This window comes from Octodon degus, unplaced genomic scaffold (genome assembly GCF_000260255.1).
Source record: "Octodon degus isolate 3935 unplaced genomic scaffold, OctDeg1.0 scaffold00216, whole genome shotgun sequence".
In the NCBI taxonomy this organism is placed as follows: domain Eukaryota; kingdom Metazoa; phylum Chordata; class Mammalia; order Rodentia; family Octodontidae; genus Octodon; species Octodon degus.
Window position 1 is genome coordinate 695,141 of NW_004524792.1, and position 13,620 is coordinate 708,760.

The 13,620-nt window shown below is 44.5% G+C and overlaps 1 protein-coding gene across 2 annotated transcripts in view; it reads right to left on the minus strand.

Annotated features, from left to right (window-relative positions):
• Positions 1-382, minus strand: part of Vapa (VAMP associated protein A) — a 34,618-nt gene extending 34,236 nt beyond the window's left edge. Inside the window, exon 1 of one of the 2 annotated variants that reach the window (XM_004645041.2) lies at positions 66-382. In XM_004645041.2, the coding sequence (XP_004645098.1) occupies positions 66-144 (79 nt within the window). In that variant the 5' untranslated portion in view covers positions 145-382. The remainder of the gene's footprint in view (positions 1-65) is intronic. The other variant, XM_004645040.2, reaches the window with a different exon arrangement.
• Between the last annotated feature and the right edge of the window lie 13,238 nt (positions 383-13,620).

Below are 13,620 nucleotides of genomic sequence, written 5' to 3' on the forward strand. Positions count from 1 at the left end.
CGGGGCCGGGAGGGGACGGCGGCGGCCGGGGCGAGGCGCGGGGGAGGCGGCCGCGTCCTGCCTACCTTTGAATTTGAGGTCTGTGGGCGGGTCGAGGACCAAGATCTGCTCGTGTTTCGCCATGGCCCCGGAGGCAGACGCCATCGGAGACAGCGCAGAACGGGGGCGCGCCCGCGGCAGCGGTCTGCGGGCTGGGTGGGGGCGCGGCCCGGCTCGGCCGAGCTCTAGCGCGGGGCCAGGCTCCGGCCTCGGGCCTCGACGCCTGTCGCTCGGTCGCCGGTTCGCGGGGCCGCCACGGGGTCAGCAGCTCCGACTCTCACAACTGACTCAACCTCACACAGCCGCCGCGGCCACGCGCACTGCGATCCTCGGTGCCCCACGTGACGGCCCCTGCGTGGCTACGTGCGCGCTCCCGGCGCTGCCAGCAGCTCGCGTCCTCTCCGCCCGGCCGCCGGCGTCTGCGACGCGAGCTGCTGCGCCTGCGCGCCTCCGCCCGCTGGTGCTCCTGGCGAGGTTCAGCTGTCACGGAAAAGGGCGTGACGGGGCCCGTGAGACAGGCGCAGAACGCGGCGCAGGACCAGGGCGCGGCCCTCGGTCACGACGAGCTACGAGGACCGAGCCAAGAGCCTGCAACAGTAACGCCTCGTGTCCGCTAGCAGGAACGCTGAGCTCTCGTTCAATCCGGGAGCGCCGCGCCCGACTCCCAGCGTGCCCTGCGCGGGGGCGGGCTTCAGCATGCGGCCGCGCGGTGCCTGCCGGGAGCTGTGGTTCGGGCGCTGCGGGCGGGAAGGAGGTTGGATTACTGCGTACGGCCGCTGACCCTGCTGTGTTTCTCTGAGGGCGGCCTTCCCGCCTTGAAGAACTTAAAGCCGACCGCCCGCTGCTCGAGCCCCTGGCTGGAAGTGTAGACGGGCCCGTGGAGCAAATCCGGACGCACCGGCGTGCTTTGTAATCCCGCCCACGTCCGCGGCAGCGCTGAGTCCCCTGTCGCGTCCCCAGTTCGCCCACTGCTGCAGGATCAGACGAAGACTTGACACCTCTGCGTAGGAGCGGAGGTGTAGACGTGTCATTGGGAAATCTGCCTAGACACTCCTCGGCAGGAGTGACCACATGTCCAGTGCGGAATTCGGGTCTAGTCAGTGCTTCCCTTTGATTCATGTACGACCCGAACTGAAATGTTGTTAGTTTGCACTTTAGGAATAAATTCCATCTGCCTCACTCATGACAGCCTGTAGTAACTGAACCAAAGAGAAGAATCAGCAGCAGAGCTGCTGGCAGATCTTGCAAAGGCTGCCTGCGTCCTCAGTCCCGAGGGAGGTGGAAAAGAGCACATGGTCTACAAATCTTGACTGTGTTTTATAGTCCTGCTTGGATTAAATCCTTAAGAAACACCAGGTAACAGGCTAGGTGACGCTGCTATCATGAAGAAGCTGACCCATTTGTCTAGAAAACCAAATGAGACACATCAACAGCCTTAATCGAAGGCAGGTCCAAGCTTTCCTCTGCAACCCCAGATGGCAGAGCCTACCCAGGAAGCGCTCCCCAGAAAAGTTAACTCAGCATCTACAGAAGGGTGTGCCACGGAGAACTGTGTCTTCAGCCGCAGAGGGACTAGAGAGATGCGTGTCTACATAGTTTGAAACACATGTTCTAAATGACCTTTAATTTTAATTCCTATTATTCACAAAATTTATTTGTAAATGTGAAACACTAAAAGTATACAAAAAGAATATGCTCATTAAAGGGAACGTTAATTTTTTTTTTTTTAAGACTGTGGTTAGCAGTACACAGGATGGTGTCCTGCATGTTTGCTTGTAAATTGATAACCCAAGATGACCTCACAAACGCCTTTTACCTGCCTAGAGGCTCTTTTTCCTCGGCAAACTGAGACTTCAAAAGTTGTGCACTGCTGAATAGACACTTCCCTTACCAGCAAGCATTTAAGGACCTTCAATTTGGAAACAGTCGATTAGGATAACACACAGAGAAAAGTTCTGTCACTCCCCTGAATGCTGCTCATTTGTCAGGGGTTTAATGGGAAGCCTAGATTGGACACATTCCAGTTTCCAGCCTATATAATGAAGAAACCTCTACCCCTTTAAGCCATTTACCATTAAATCAGCTTTTTCTCAGTAATGCTACAAAAAATCGTGTAAGTATAATCTTAAAATCTACAAGAATTTTCTTTTTAATGTATTTAGTACAGGGCCTACAGGGTCTCACTGCACGGAGCAGACTAGTAATGATTCTGTTTTCAGCCTCCCAAGAGCTGGGATTACAGGCGCGTGCTACCACACACATTCTCAATCACTATCTCAGTGCGCCACCCTGGGTGGGGCTGGCACAGCATGACGGGGATCGATCTCTGGTGCCTAAACAGGCACTTTAGTCCACTGAGCTATCTAGCCGGCCCTAATCTGCAAGAATTTGAATAGCAAGAATGCATGAAACATCTTGGGATTAACCCCTTACTGCTATTTTAGGGATTTACATTAATAACGACTCAGTTTTCCTGAATCATCTAACCCTCATCAAATAGTGCATTAATGGTTGGTGTTGTGGCATTTATTGGTGCCTTTTCTTTAACAAGTAAAAGTACAAATATCATCACATGCTACTCAAAACATCTCTACCAGAGCTGGCAGTGTTACTTTTGCTGTTGAATGTGGAAAATAAAACATGTGAGAGCATGTCATGGCAATAATAGAACTGCTGGGGGGGGGGGCAAGGTGACTGGCTTTCTTACGGTTTTGCAAAAAGTCTTCTTCCCAAATCATAATAAAAAGCCCACAGTGGTAAGGCAACATACATTTATTGTTTTGAGACAGAGTCTCACTGTGTAGTTCAACTGGTTTTGAATTCACTTTGTAGCCCAGGCTGGCCTCAAACTCATGGTGATCCTCCTGCCTCAACCTCCTGAGTGCTAAGACTACAAGCATGGACCAGCACACCCAGCTTCAAGACAACAGTCTGAAATTAATTAACATTTACTGGCTAGCAATTAGAAAATACTGAAAAACAAGGGGACTAATGTTCATTCTGTTTGCTTCTTTTCAAATTGCTTGATGCAACAAAAAAGGTCTCAAAGTATAACATATATGATCTTAGGCTTATCTATCTAGTAAATCTTCACAAGTCTAAAAGGTACGAAGGCTTGAACATTACTTCAACTTGTTCAAATTGCTAATAGTATTAACCTTTGGATGGATTATTTTTTGTGGTTTTCAAATGACATAAAAGTGTACTTCCCCTATAAAAATGCTCTCTAACTATGGATGTGTATGTGAGCAGTTCTCTAAGGCATGCAGTTCAGTGATAAGCTCAATGGACACAGAGTCCGTACAGGTTTTGGAACTGAGCTGCCAGGCTTCAGTCCTGATATCCACTGTATATTGTAGTAGCCTCACTTCACTACCTTTCAGATCTAGGAAATAAGAGTAATAATAATGCCTATATCCTAGATGTGTGTGCCTTTTAGTTTCGTCAGCTTAGCTAGATAAGAGTCCTAGAGAGGTGAGTGGGTCATTAGAGGGCTAATCTGCCAAGGTGCACTGCTGAATGTGCTGAAGGAGGGCCAGTGTGCACATGGAGGTCATCCCAAAGGTGTGCCTTTCAAGGGAGCATCTTATGCTGGTGCATTCCTCCGGGCCCTCTCCCCAGATGCCATGATGGGAGCAACTTTGCTCCACCAGGCCTGTCCACCATGATCTTTTAGCTTCGCAGCAGCTTACCATGGACTGAACCCTCTGAAATCATGAGCCAAATAAAACAATTTCCTCTTCAGTCAGTATGTCAAGTCTTTCATCCCATGAACAAGATAGTTTGTTTCTAGGATTAAATGAGTCACTAAAAGGGCCAGGGATATAACTCAGCAGTTTGAGTACCTGCCTGGCAAGCGCAAGTTCCTCAGTTCAATCCCTGGTACTGAAAATAATAATAATAAATTAGTCACTAAAAATGAAGAGCTTGGAATGGTGACTGGATCCACCACTGTGACTTTATTAAGTGTTCAATGTTAAATTATTGCTGTGTGCATGGCATTGTGGCTGGTGCTGGTAACTAGTGTGAGATGTTGACTTCTGCCTTGCATTCAAACCAGAGACAAATGTGGAATAATTATACAATTATATTCCAATTGTGGTAAAGTCTAGGAACAAAGAAGCCAGAGTGGTGTGAGATTAACCAGTGGAAACTGAGCCCAAGGTTTGGAGATGGTTTCCTTTGGGATGTAACAAGATCTAGGGATAATCCAGATAAAGGCAACAAACAATCCCGATAAAGCCTGGATGGGACATCATAAGTGTGGCTCTGTCACCGAAGGAGGGCTGATCAGTGCACAGTGATGAGTAAAGCAAGAAGCAAGTAGCAGGAGCTGACACTAACCGGCCAGATTATGCAGATTGTTTTAAACCATGTTAAGGATTTGGGTTGTAAGAGAGGAGGAAGCCATCAAAAGGTTTAAACAATATGGCAGTAAGAGCAGTCTTTTAAAGGCTTACTGATACGCAATGTGGACATTGATTGGATTTGAGGGAATAGAGGGAAGATAAAGAGAACGATTAACATTACTGCCACAACTCATTTTGGGGAGCTAACGCAGGGGATGGTGTTGCCAAAGATGATAGTTTGAGCTAAGGTAAATGCAGTGGAGATGGAGAAAAAATGTAGATAGATTTGAGAGAAAAATACAGTGGTAGAGTCAATAAGCAATCAGTTACTGATTAGATCCCAGATGGCATGGGCAGGCGAGATAGCGAAAGATGATTCCCTCTGGCTTGTGCAGGTAGCTAGATGATAGCGCTGTCGATGGTGAGGAAGAGCAGGGCGATTTGGGTGTGCACGCCAGATGTGAGGTGCCTCAGAGGCTTTCCAGGGGACGTGTTGCCAGGAGGTTCAGGTCGGAGCTCAGAGAAAAGAGCCCTGTGCTGAGAGTCCTGTGCACACATGGCACTTGAAGTTGTGGGCACGGATGGGATCAGCTAATATGGAGAAGAGAGAACCCTTGCTTATTCTTGGGAAACTACAACTTTTAAAAATCTCATGAAGTAGAATGAGTTAGCCTATGTGGGAGAAACACAGCCAGGAAGATCTGAGAGACGCAACTCAGGAGCATGTAGTAAAAACCGCGGCTATGCAGTTGCTGCTTCTCTCTTCCTTTAGCAGCGCCTCCCTGCGTTGCAGAAGCAGCACGTTCGCAGTTAGGACCTCATTCGTGGAGGATGCTCCACCACACAGCTGCGCGCTTTCGCTAGGTAGAGTTGGAGTGAGCTGGAGGCCTCATTCTGTTTCTTCCAGCTAGTTTCCTGCTGCAGCGTGATCACAGAGACTTGAGGTTTTCTCTTCAGCATTCCAGTGCCCATGTACCAGCCTCCTGGGTACGAGAGGCACTTGGCGGCTGCAGGTCCACCAGAAGCAGTGACAGGAGAAGCAGTGGCCTGGCTTCTGGAAAGATCTGCCCAACAGATTCTAAGTCACAGATGAGGGGTTTATCTGGAAGGTGCCAGTTTCAGGGAAGACTCTGAGGGAGCTCTTCAGTCTCGCCCTGAGAGCCAGTCCTGGAGCCTCGTCTAGACCCTGTTCCTCCAGCCCTTCTAACAGTGTGTGAGCAGCCCACTCCCACTGGTACATCACTCTTGCTTATGATGCCTAAATGCTAGGTAGAGAGTATTAGTTGTCAGAAAAGCCCACGATGGGGCAGAAAGGTCAACAATGGTGAATCAGTCTGGCTGGAATGCATTTACCTGCTGAATGATGGGGCACAGGAATGAAACAGAGCATGCACACAGAGCTCTTCCTAAAATAAATCAGAACAATTGAGCCCCATAAAGGCAACATGAATCAAAGGGGTGCAGTGGTAGGTACTGTAACTTCGGATATGTTGATGTGCTTATTGTGGCAGCTTGCTAGGCATCTGTGGGAATGACAGATTCTAAGAGAAGACAGATAAAGCCCCCATAAGAAATCAAAACTGGAGAAAACTGTTGGGGGAAAAGCTTAACCCAAGGACTTTTCTTTGTATGACCAGGAAAAATATTAATACTATAATATGAATAATCTCTTTTTTTAGACAGGGTCTCACTACACAGTTTGGGCTGGCCTTGTACTCACACTTTTAGCCCCCAGGCTGGTCTGGAACTCACTGATCCTCCTTTCTTAACCTCCTAAGTGCTTACAGGCATGTGCCACCATGCCCAGTTCCAAAGATGAATAGTCTTTATTTGTACAAGTAACTCGAGCATTGTATTCTTCTCTGTTGATCTTTTCCACTATAGCAGTAGTGCGTGCTGCTTACGGTAAGCAGCGATACTATCCAAAGGCTAAAAGAGAAGGCCTCCTACATTTCCTGTGCCCACTTATTTAGGGCAGCAATCATTAGCTGCCAAGTTATGTGTCATCCTTACCTTTATAAACACCTATAAAAACATAACTTGTTGTTTTTGTTACTCTCATTTACAAGAATTCTAACACATTGCTCCACAATTGCTTTGTCCAACTAACAGTTGATTAGAGTTGTCTGACCAGGTCCATTGGCATAGATTCACTTGGTCTTTTAGTTTGCTGAGTCTATATAATAGATCACCTTTCTATTGAGCCATTTGTTGCCTTACTGATGAGCATGCAAATTGAAGCAGTTTTTATCACAACAAATTGCACTGCAATGAAGATCCCTTATGCATATTTTAACCATAGGCTACTTTAGTTTGCACAGGGAGATTCCCAGTGGTAGGGCCACTGCATGAAGGATATTTTCTATTTCGGTACAGACTGCAGTTTGTGGATCCCAAGGGTTGTACAGTAGTCATTACCTCCCTCAGGACCGTGAGGTTGTCCATCACCTCCATCCCCACCAGCTGCTAGATCTCAGTCCCACCCCAGCCATGATAAAAGGGAACACAGCAGTGTCTTTGGAGTACTTGGGCCAATAGTTCTGCCCACCAAAATTGCATGAACTACATCTCCACCCGATCCATCCTTGTTCACTGAGTCCACAAACCTCTTACTCATTCCATTAGTCTATAGTTTGTAAGATTACAGCACCTGCAAAACAACTTCCTCCCACTAATATAGTTGTCCTTAAAGGAAACAAGAAATCTGAAGATACCCATGAATGTTAAGTCCTCATCTGAAGCTTTGCCTGGCTGCTCATGTGTCTGAAGCCACAGGTTTCTTTGCACACTGTGACAACGTCGGGAGTAGATGCAGTGCCCAGGGCTCAGGCAGGCGACACTCCAGGTCCCACCATTGTTTGCCCTATATGTTGTGGAGTAAAACTCCGTGGCCTCATCTTTAACATAGAAACAATACACCCATGTTTATATTGCTTATAAGTACTAAATAATACCATGTGCATGAAGTGCTTAGCACAGTGCTTAACAAAGAGTAAGCTTTTCATAAATGATTTGTATAAGATATTTCACAGAATTTTTGATCCTATGAAATACAATTTGTTTGATACTTAAATCCATCACCAAGTGTTGAACAAAATAATTTTTGTAATTCCTTTGAAATATAATTCGTAAGTCATTTAAATGCACAGCCAAATTTTGTCTTCTTAATAAGATATTTCTTAAATAGGAGATAATTTTCTATAGTTTCATGAAAGCAATGAGAATTTTTTGTCCTATTGACTAATTTTTCTTTTGTGGTGTTGGGAATCAAACAAGCCACACCCCAGCCCATGTGTTATTTATTCAAAGTGTGGTTAATGATCTGTTTGGGGCCAACCTCTGTGTTCCAGAGATGGGGAGACACAAAGAATCACAAGACCTAATTTAGGTCCTGAGTAATTTGCTGAACTAAATAAACTTGAATAAGCATAATCCAATATGTGAACAACTATAAGAACAAGAATTGGAAAGAATTAGGGAAAAATAGAAACAAATGATTATCTTTGGCGGAGCTGAAGAAAATTTCTTAAATATCTCATCATATCTCGTCATGGCACTTTTGTGCCTAGGCACGCATATGTGCACACACACACACACACACACACACACACACTTCTATTTTCTACTAAAGCATTTTATTTTCTGTAGAATTTTGTTGTTAAAAATAAAACCACTTGCTGTTTATAGCAGAATTATTCACAATATCCAAAACCTGGAAACAAGCCAAGTGTTTATCCTCAAATGAACAGGAAATTGGGTCACTACATACAGCACACTTATTCTTCCTTAGAAAGGAAGGAAATTTCTATAACACTAAAACAAAGATGAATCTTGAGGACATCATGTTAAGTGAAATAAGACAGTCAGAAGAAAACAAATGTGATTCCACACATGTGAAGACAGAAGAGTGGTGTGGCCAGGTGCTACAGGGAAGAAGCCATGGGGAATTTTTGTTTAATAGGTATGGTGTTTCAGTTTCTTAGGCAGAAAAGAATTCTAGAGACTGGTTATGTAACAATGTGAGTATAGATTTTACTATTGAATTTACATTTAAAAGTGATTAAGATGATAAATTTGATGTTATGTGTATTTTACTATAATAAAAAATTTGTTTTGTCCAACATAAATGGCTAATCACTTAATTCTGTAGCAATACTCTTGGCTGTTTCCTGCTCTCTTGGAAAGTTCTTATCTCATTTACCTTAGTGGTTCTAAGCAATAGCATAGGGATCAAAAGGCCAGAGCTAACTCAGACCTGAGATCAACTCTTATCACTAAAGTGGGGGTAATGAAACTGTTGCTCCACCAAGGTATCATGAAAGTCAATGAGGTAATACCTCTAAATATCTTAATGCAATACTTGGCTCTTGTGAATAATCAATAAATGTTAGTGCTGTTTACTTTGTAATTGCTCCTTCATAGATGTACATGTATGTTGATTGCTGTTTACCTTGAAACATAGCCAAACAATTTTGAGGAACACTTTTTATTGTACAGATGAAGAAGTGCCAGTTGCCCTAAGCCAGCGGTTTAGGCCAGGAAGTCAAATGAAGATAGTGTGACCCTACAGTCGGAAAGACACCCAGCCTAGCGAGGCCTGGCTACTGCCAGCCAACAGAGTTCATGTTGGACTTGGAAACCCTGAGATTGTCACCACAGCTGGAACATGTGAAGGAGGACATGAGCTGCGCATAGTGATGCACACCTGCACCTGAAGCACCTGAGAGGCTAAGGAGGAGGAGCCCAGCCAGCTTAAGGCCAGCCTGACTGAACTATGTAATGAGATCTTGTCTCAAAAAAAAAACAAAAACAGAAAGAAAGGAAAGCTAGATAGATAGATAGATAGATAGATAGATAGATAGATAGACAGACAGACAGACAGACAGATGTGTGGTTTAGGGCATGGGATCAAAAGATCATTTAAGTCAATGCAGAAGTGCAGCAGAGTCCCAGTGATTCCTTTATTTGAAGAGTTCGTGTACGAAATATGTACATCTGCAGCACAACCTGATGGAGGAAATGTTCAACATTGTTAATGTTCTTAGTGGAATACAGTTAACTCATGTTCTTAGTTCTTTTCTTAGTACGATGGACTTCATCTGATGTCTTTAGTATTGGTACAGTGCAGCTTTAGCCATCATCAGTTTGTGACATGTGCAAGAAAGCTAAAGCCAACTATAAAGATTTAATTTTACTTTAATCAATTACATGGCATGGTATGGGAATGAAGACACTCGTGGGATGGCTTCCTCAGACTGAGGCCTTTAGAGTTTAAAACTGAGAAACTTAGGAGTTGCACTGGTTCACAAGATGTACTTCTTTACAGAGTTTATAAAAATGCTCAGATTCTTGGAAAAATCAAACATCTCTACCGTTTTCATCTTCTGTCTATCTCCTCTCCTCTCCCTTTAAATAATTGATTTGCCAAGAGCTGCTCATGCTGCAAAAAGAAAAATTTGGACAAGCAGCAGGACAGTGACACAGACCCTGCATTGGTCCCCTCCAGCAGCTGGGTTCCACCTTCCGTGATTTCCCCATTGCTCTCTTGGCTGCTTGCCCTTTCGTCACTGAAAAGAGCCAGTACTGTGCTAAGGTTTCAGCCAGCTGCACCCACTGGGCCTGCGCACACTAGGCTCCAGGGCATGGTGACTGGACACAACTTGCATGAATGAATTGAACACGTGCATGGGCCACTATAGTCATTCCTACTTTTTTGATCTACTGGTCAAAGAGCAACAGAGTCATGGATTATGAAGAATCGTAAAGGTAAGTACTAGGAATGAAATCACCATTCAGATATAAATCATAGACTTAAATATTATGAATCATTCTTTAAGTTTCTATTGGCACATGCCAAGTACCCTCCAGACAAGTGTGCCTTATTGCACCTTATTGCACATCAGCCTTGTCAGTGTTGTTTAGTTTTAGAAGAACTACATAAAGTTGAAATTAGATTATGAAAAAAGAAATTAGATTATGTCCACCAAGAATACTGAATAATCATGCAATTTTGAAAATGAACGGATAAGTACCAAACTACTTGGCAATGTAGTCACCAATATCTTCTACCTGTTTGTATGTTCTCTTCTGTAAAATCATTGAGATAGAAGTCAAGAGCCCTATAAATTATGTAAACCTTGAGTCAAATGATTCAGCCTGCAAAAGGGTAATGGCTTCACCATTCTTACTGCAAATGGTCAGTGACTGTCATGAGACCAATAAGGTCAATGTCACACAACCAGGGACCTCATGCTATTTACTGTTGTGTCTCTACCATGGAGAGCTGGGCCTATGATACAGAAGGTACTTAACATGTGTTTATTATTTCATAATTTTTTTTTTTAACTTTTTTTGTGGCTGGCTCAGCCTGCCCTAAGGAGAAAGCTGGCATGGCATATGGTGCCAGGGATCAAACTGTGGTCCTTGCGCTTGCCTAAGCTTTCCTAAGCTTGCCTAAGCAGGTACTTTGGTCTGCTGAACTATCTCACTGGCCCCTCATAATTTTATCTTGAAATAGCTTGGGACGTATGGAAAACTTGCACAATGAAAAGAGTTTAGATCTCTCTTGAGCCTGCCTCTGGCTTTTCTAGGTTAATCTTGCATAACCATAGAACGATTACAGCAAATAAGGAAGCAGCACTAGTCCAGGACTAGTAATAAATCTACACACCTTTTTCAGACTTCTCCAGCTTTTCTGTTGTTATTCTTTAAAATATCCATGATGAGGGGCCTTGCATTTAGACCTTGCATTTAGTGCCACCCACCTTGCATTTAGTACTCATATTTCCTGAGTCTCCCAATCCGTGATATCTCCTTAGTCTTTTCGTCTTTTGTGACCTCGATACTCATAAAGGTATCAGTCATTTTGTATGGTGCCCTACATTTGGGGTCTGTCTTCTGACTAGATTAAGGTCATGGATCTTAGGCAAGGATGCTACAAAAGTGATGTAGAATCCTCCTCGGATCGTTCATATACTAATTTATGACTGGTGATAACTTTGATCCTGAGATAAGGTAGAGACCAGGTTCTTCACTGTAAATCATTTTCTATCCCTTGGTACTAAATGTCTATGCAAATGACTTAAAGTCTATACAAATGCCCTGCTTCTAATCAGATATTCACTCTCTGATTGTAGCATTCACCAACCAGTCTGCTTATTACCAGGGGAGAGGGATTGCCTATCAGTGATTTCCTGTTTTTCTCCTTCCTTCTGCATTTGTTAACTGGAATCCACAGTCTCCTCCTGTTGCATCATTCATGCATGTATTGATCAAATACGTGCTTGCACTCAGGGTGCTGCTTCTCCTGTGCTCTACTCCACCATAGTCACAAGGTTGCCCAGCTTTCTGCAGTCGGGCCCTGCAGGAACTTCAGGCTGGTTCCCATCACTTCCTGGTGTGCCTCCCTCATTTTTTTCATTACTTACTTAAAGATACCATAAGACATTTCACATCCTTCCTGTGTTTCCATGCCACATACTAAGATTGCTGGGCCCTTCTATTGGATGATGGTATTAAGATGCCCAGATCCAGCCACTCAGTGCGCTCGTTCAGTTGGAGTGCCTGCCCTTCCCGTAGATAAGAGCTCAAAATACATGTTGTTGTGGTCAGAGTTTATAAGGGAATAGGTTGTTTTTTTTTTTTTTAACCAGGGATTGAACTCAAGACCTTATGCTTGCCAGGTAAGCACTTACTCTACTGAGCTATCTCCCCAGGGCCTATAAGGGAATAGATTTAATACAAGACACATAACATATAGGACTATGTTAGAATATTCACCCAAAAAATCAAATGCAGGAGGGCACAAGAGATCTGTCCACACACTAGACACCCAGCTGGAGGCCGAGAGCCTCTGGCAATATCTCATGCAAGTCTGTATCAAGGATCTGCACTGCAAAGGCCTAAAGGTCAGTGGTGTAAGATAGAAAGTCTGTACCAGCAGAATGAAGAATCTGTGTCAGCAGGCTGAGGGATCTGCGCTGGAGCCAGAAAGCGATGCTCAACGTAAGGACCAGAGCATAGCCATGCTCAGTGACAGTGAGGACCCGAGCTCCTTCAGTGATGATGAAGACAGCTGAGTTCATATCAAAAACCAGCATGACAAGCTTCTCCAGGAGCATCAACAGCACCACCTTTTCTTCTGGTTCTGATTTTATACTTTTGCAACAGTCCTCAGGTGGGCCCTGCATACCCAGAACCATGGATTCATCTTAGCTGGGTGTTACAAGTTGGCCATTAGTTAGTCCACCACAGGTGTACTGTAGCAACCTAAGCACATGTCCCTCCATGAATAGGTTAGAAACCATGAGTTCACATGAAATCTTCCATTGGAATCCAACATCACAGAGCTGAGTTAGCCTCCTTCCCACCCTGTCCTTTCCATAATTCCTTTCTCCAACAATCAGAGACTGGACTGCCATTACGCCCAGTAAATCTCTTTATGTGCTAAATCATAATATACATATCCAGAAGTTCCAGAGTTGCCAAGCCACACCGCTGTGAAAACCCAATGCACCTGCAGGAGCACAGTGTCTGCTCCACTTCTTTTTGTCTTTACTTTGTGCAATCAATTGTGTGAGCAAAACACTATTTTCCAAAGTTACATTGGCTAGTGCCTTTCTTTCATACCCACTTCAGTATGATTATGGTATTCTCCTGTGCTACAGCTTAGCTCATCTGATGCTTTGTGGTATCCCATTTGTCCTCTCTCCATTATTTTATTTGGGGGTTGCAAAGCGTCATTCTGAGAGTCAGAACCAGTGTAGTGCTAAGTACTAGTATACTTAGCTCAGCATCCACCCCACTTTTTCTGTGGTGTTTTCAGTGATATCATTCACCCCTCTCTGTTTCCACCAAACACCTGATGTAACCAATCTCACTATCTTCTAGTTTACTCTTCACACATTGCTTTGTCACAGGTGAACAGGTATGTGTATGTTTTCTTATAGAATCCTCATTTTTTTTTCTTGATGGCTAGAATATTATACCCTTCTCACACCTTTCCTAACCCGGCTTATCCTGGAAATCACTTCACATCGTACCGTAAAGCTCTTCCCTACTCTTCTACATCTGCATAGCACGCCACTCCACAGTGCTGACGTTAGCCACCTACTGCACTCCACTGTGTGTGGACAGTTGAGATTCTTTCCCATAGTTGGCAGTGACCAGCCACGAGCAGAGTGCCCAACCTGCAGGACGCCCACAGCAGTTGCCTCCGAGCCCTGCGCTCAGC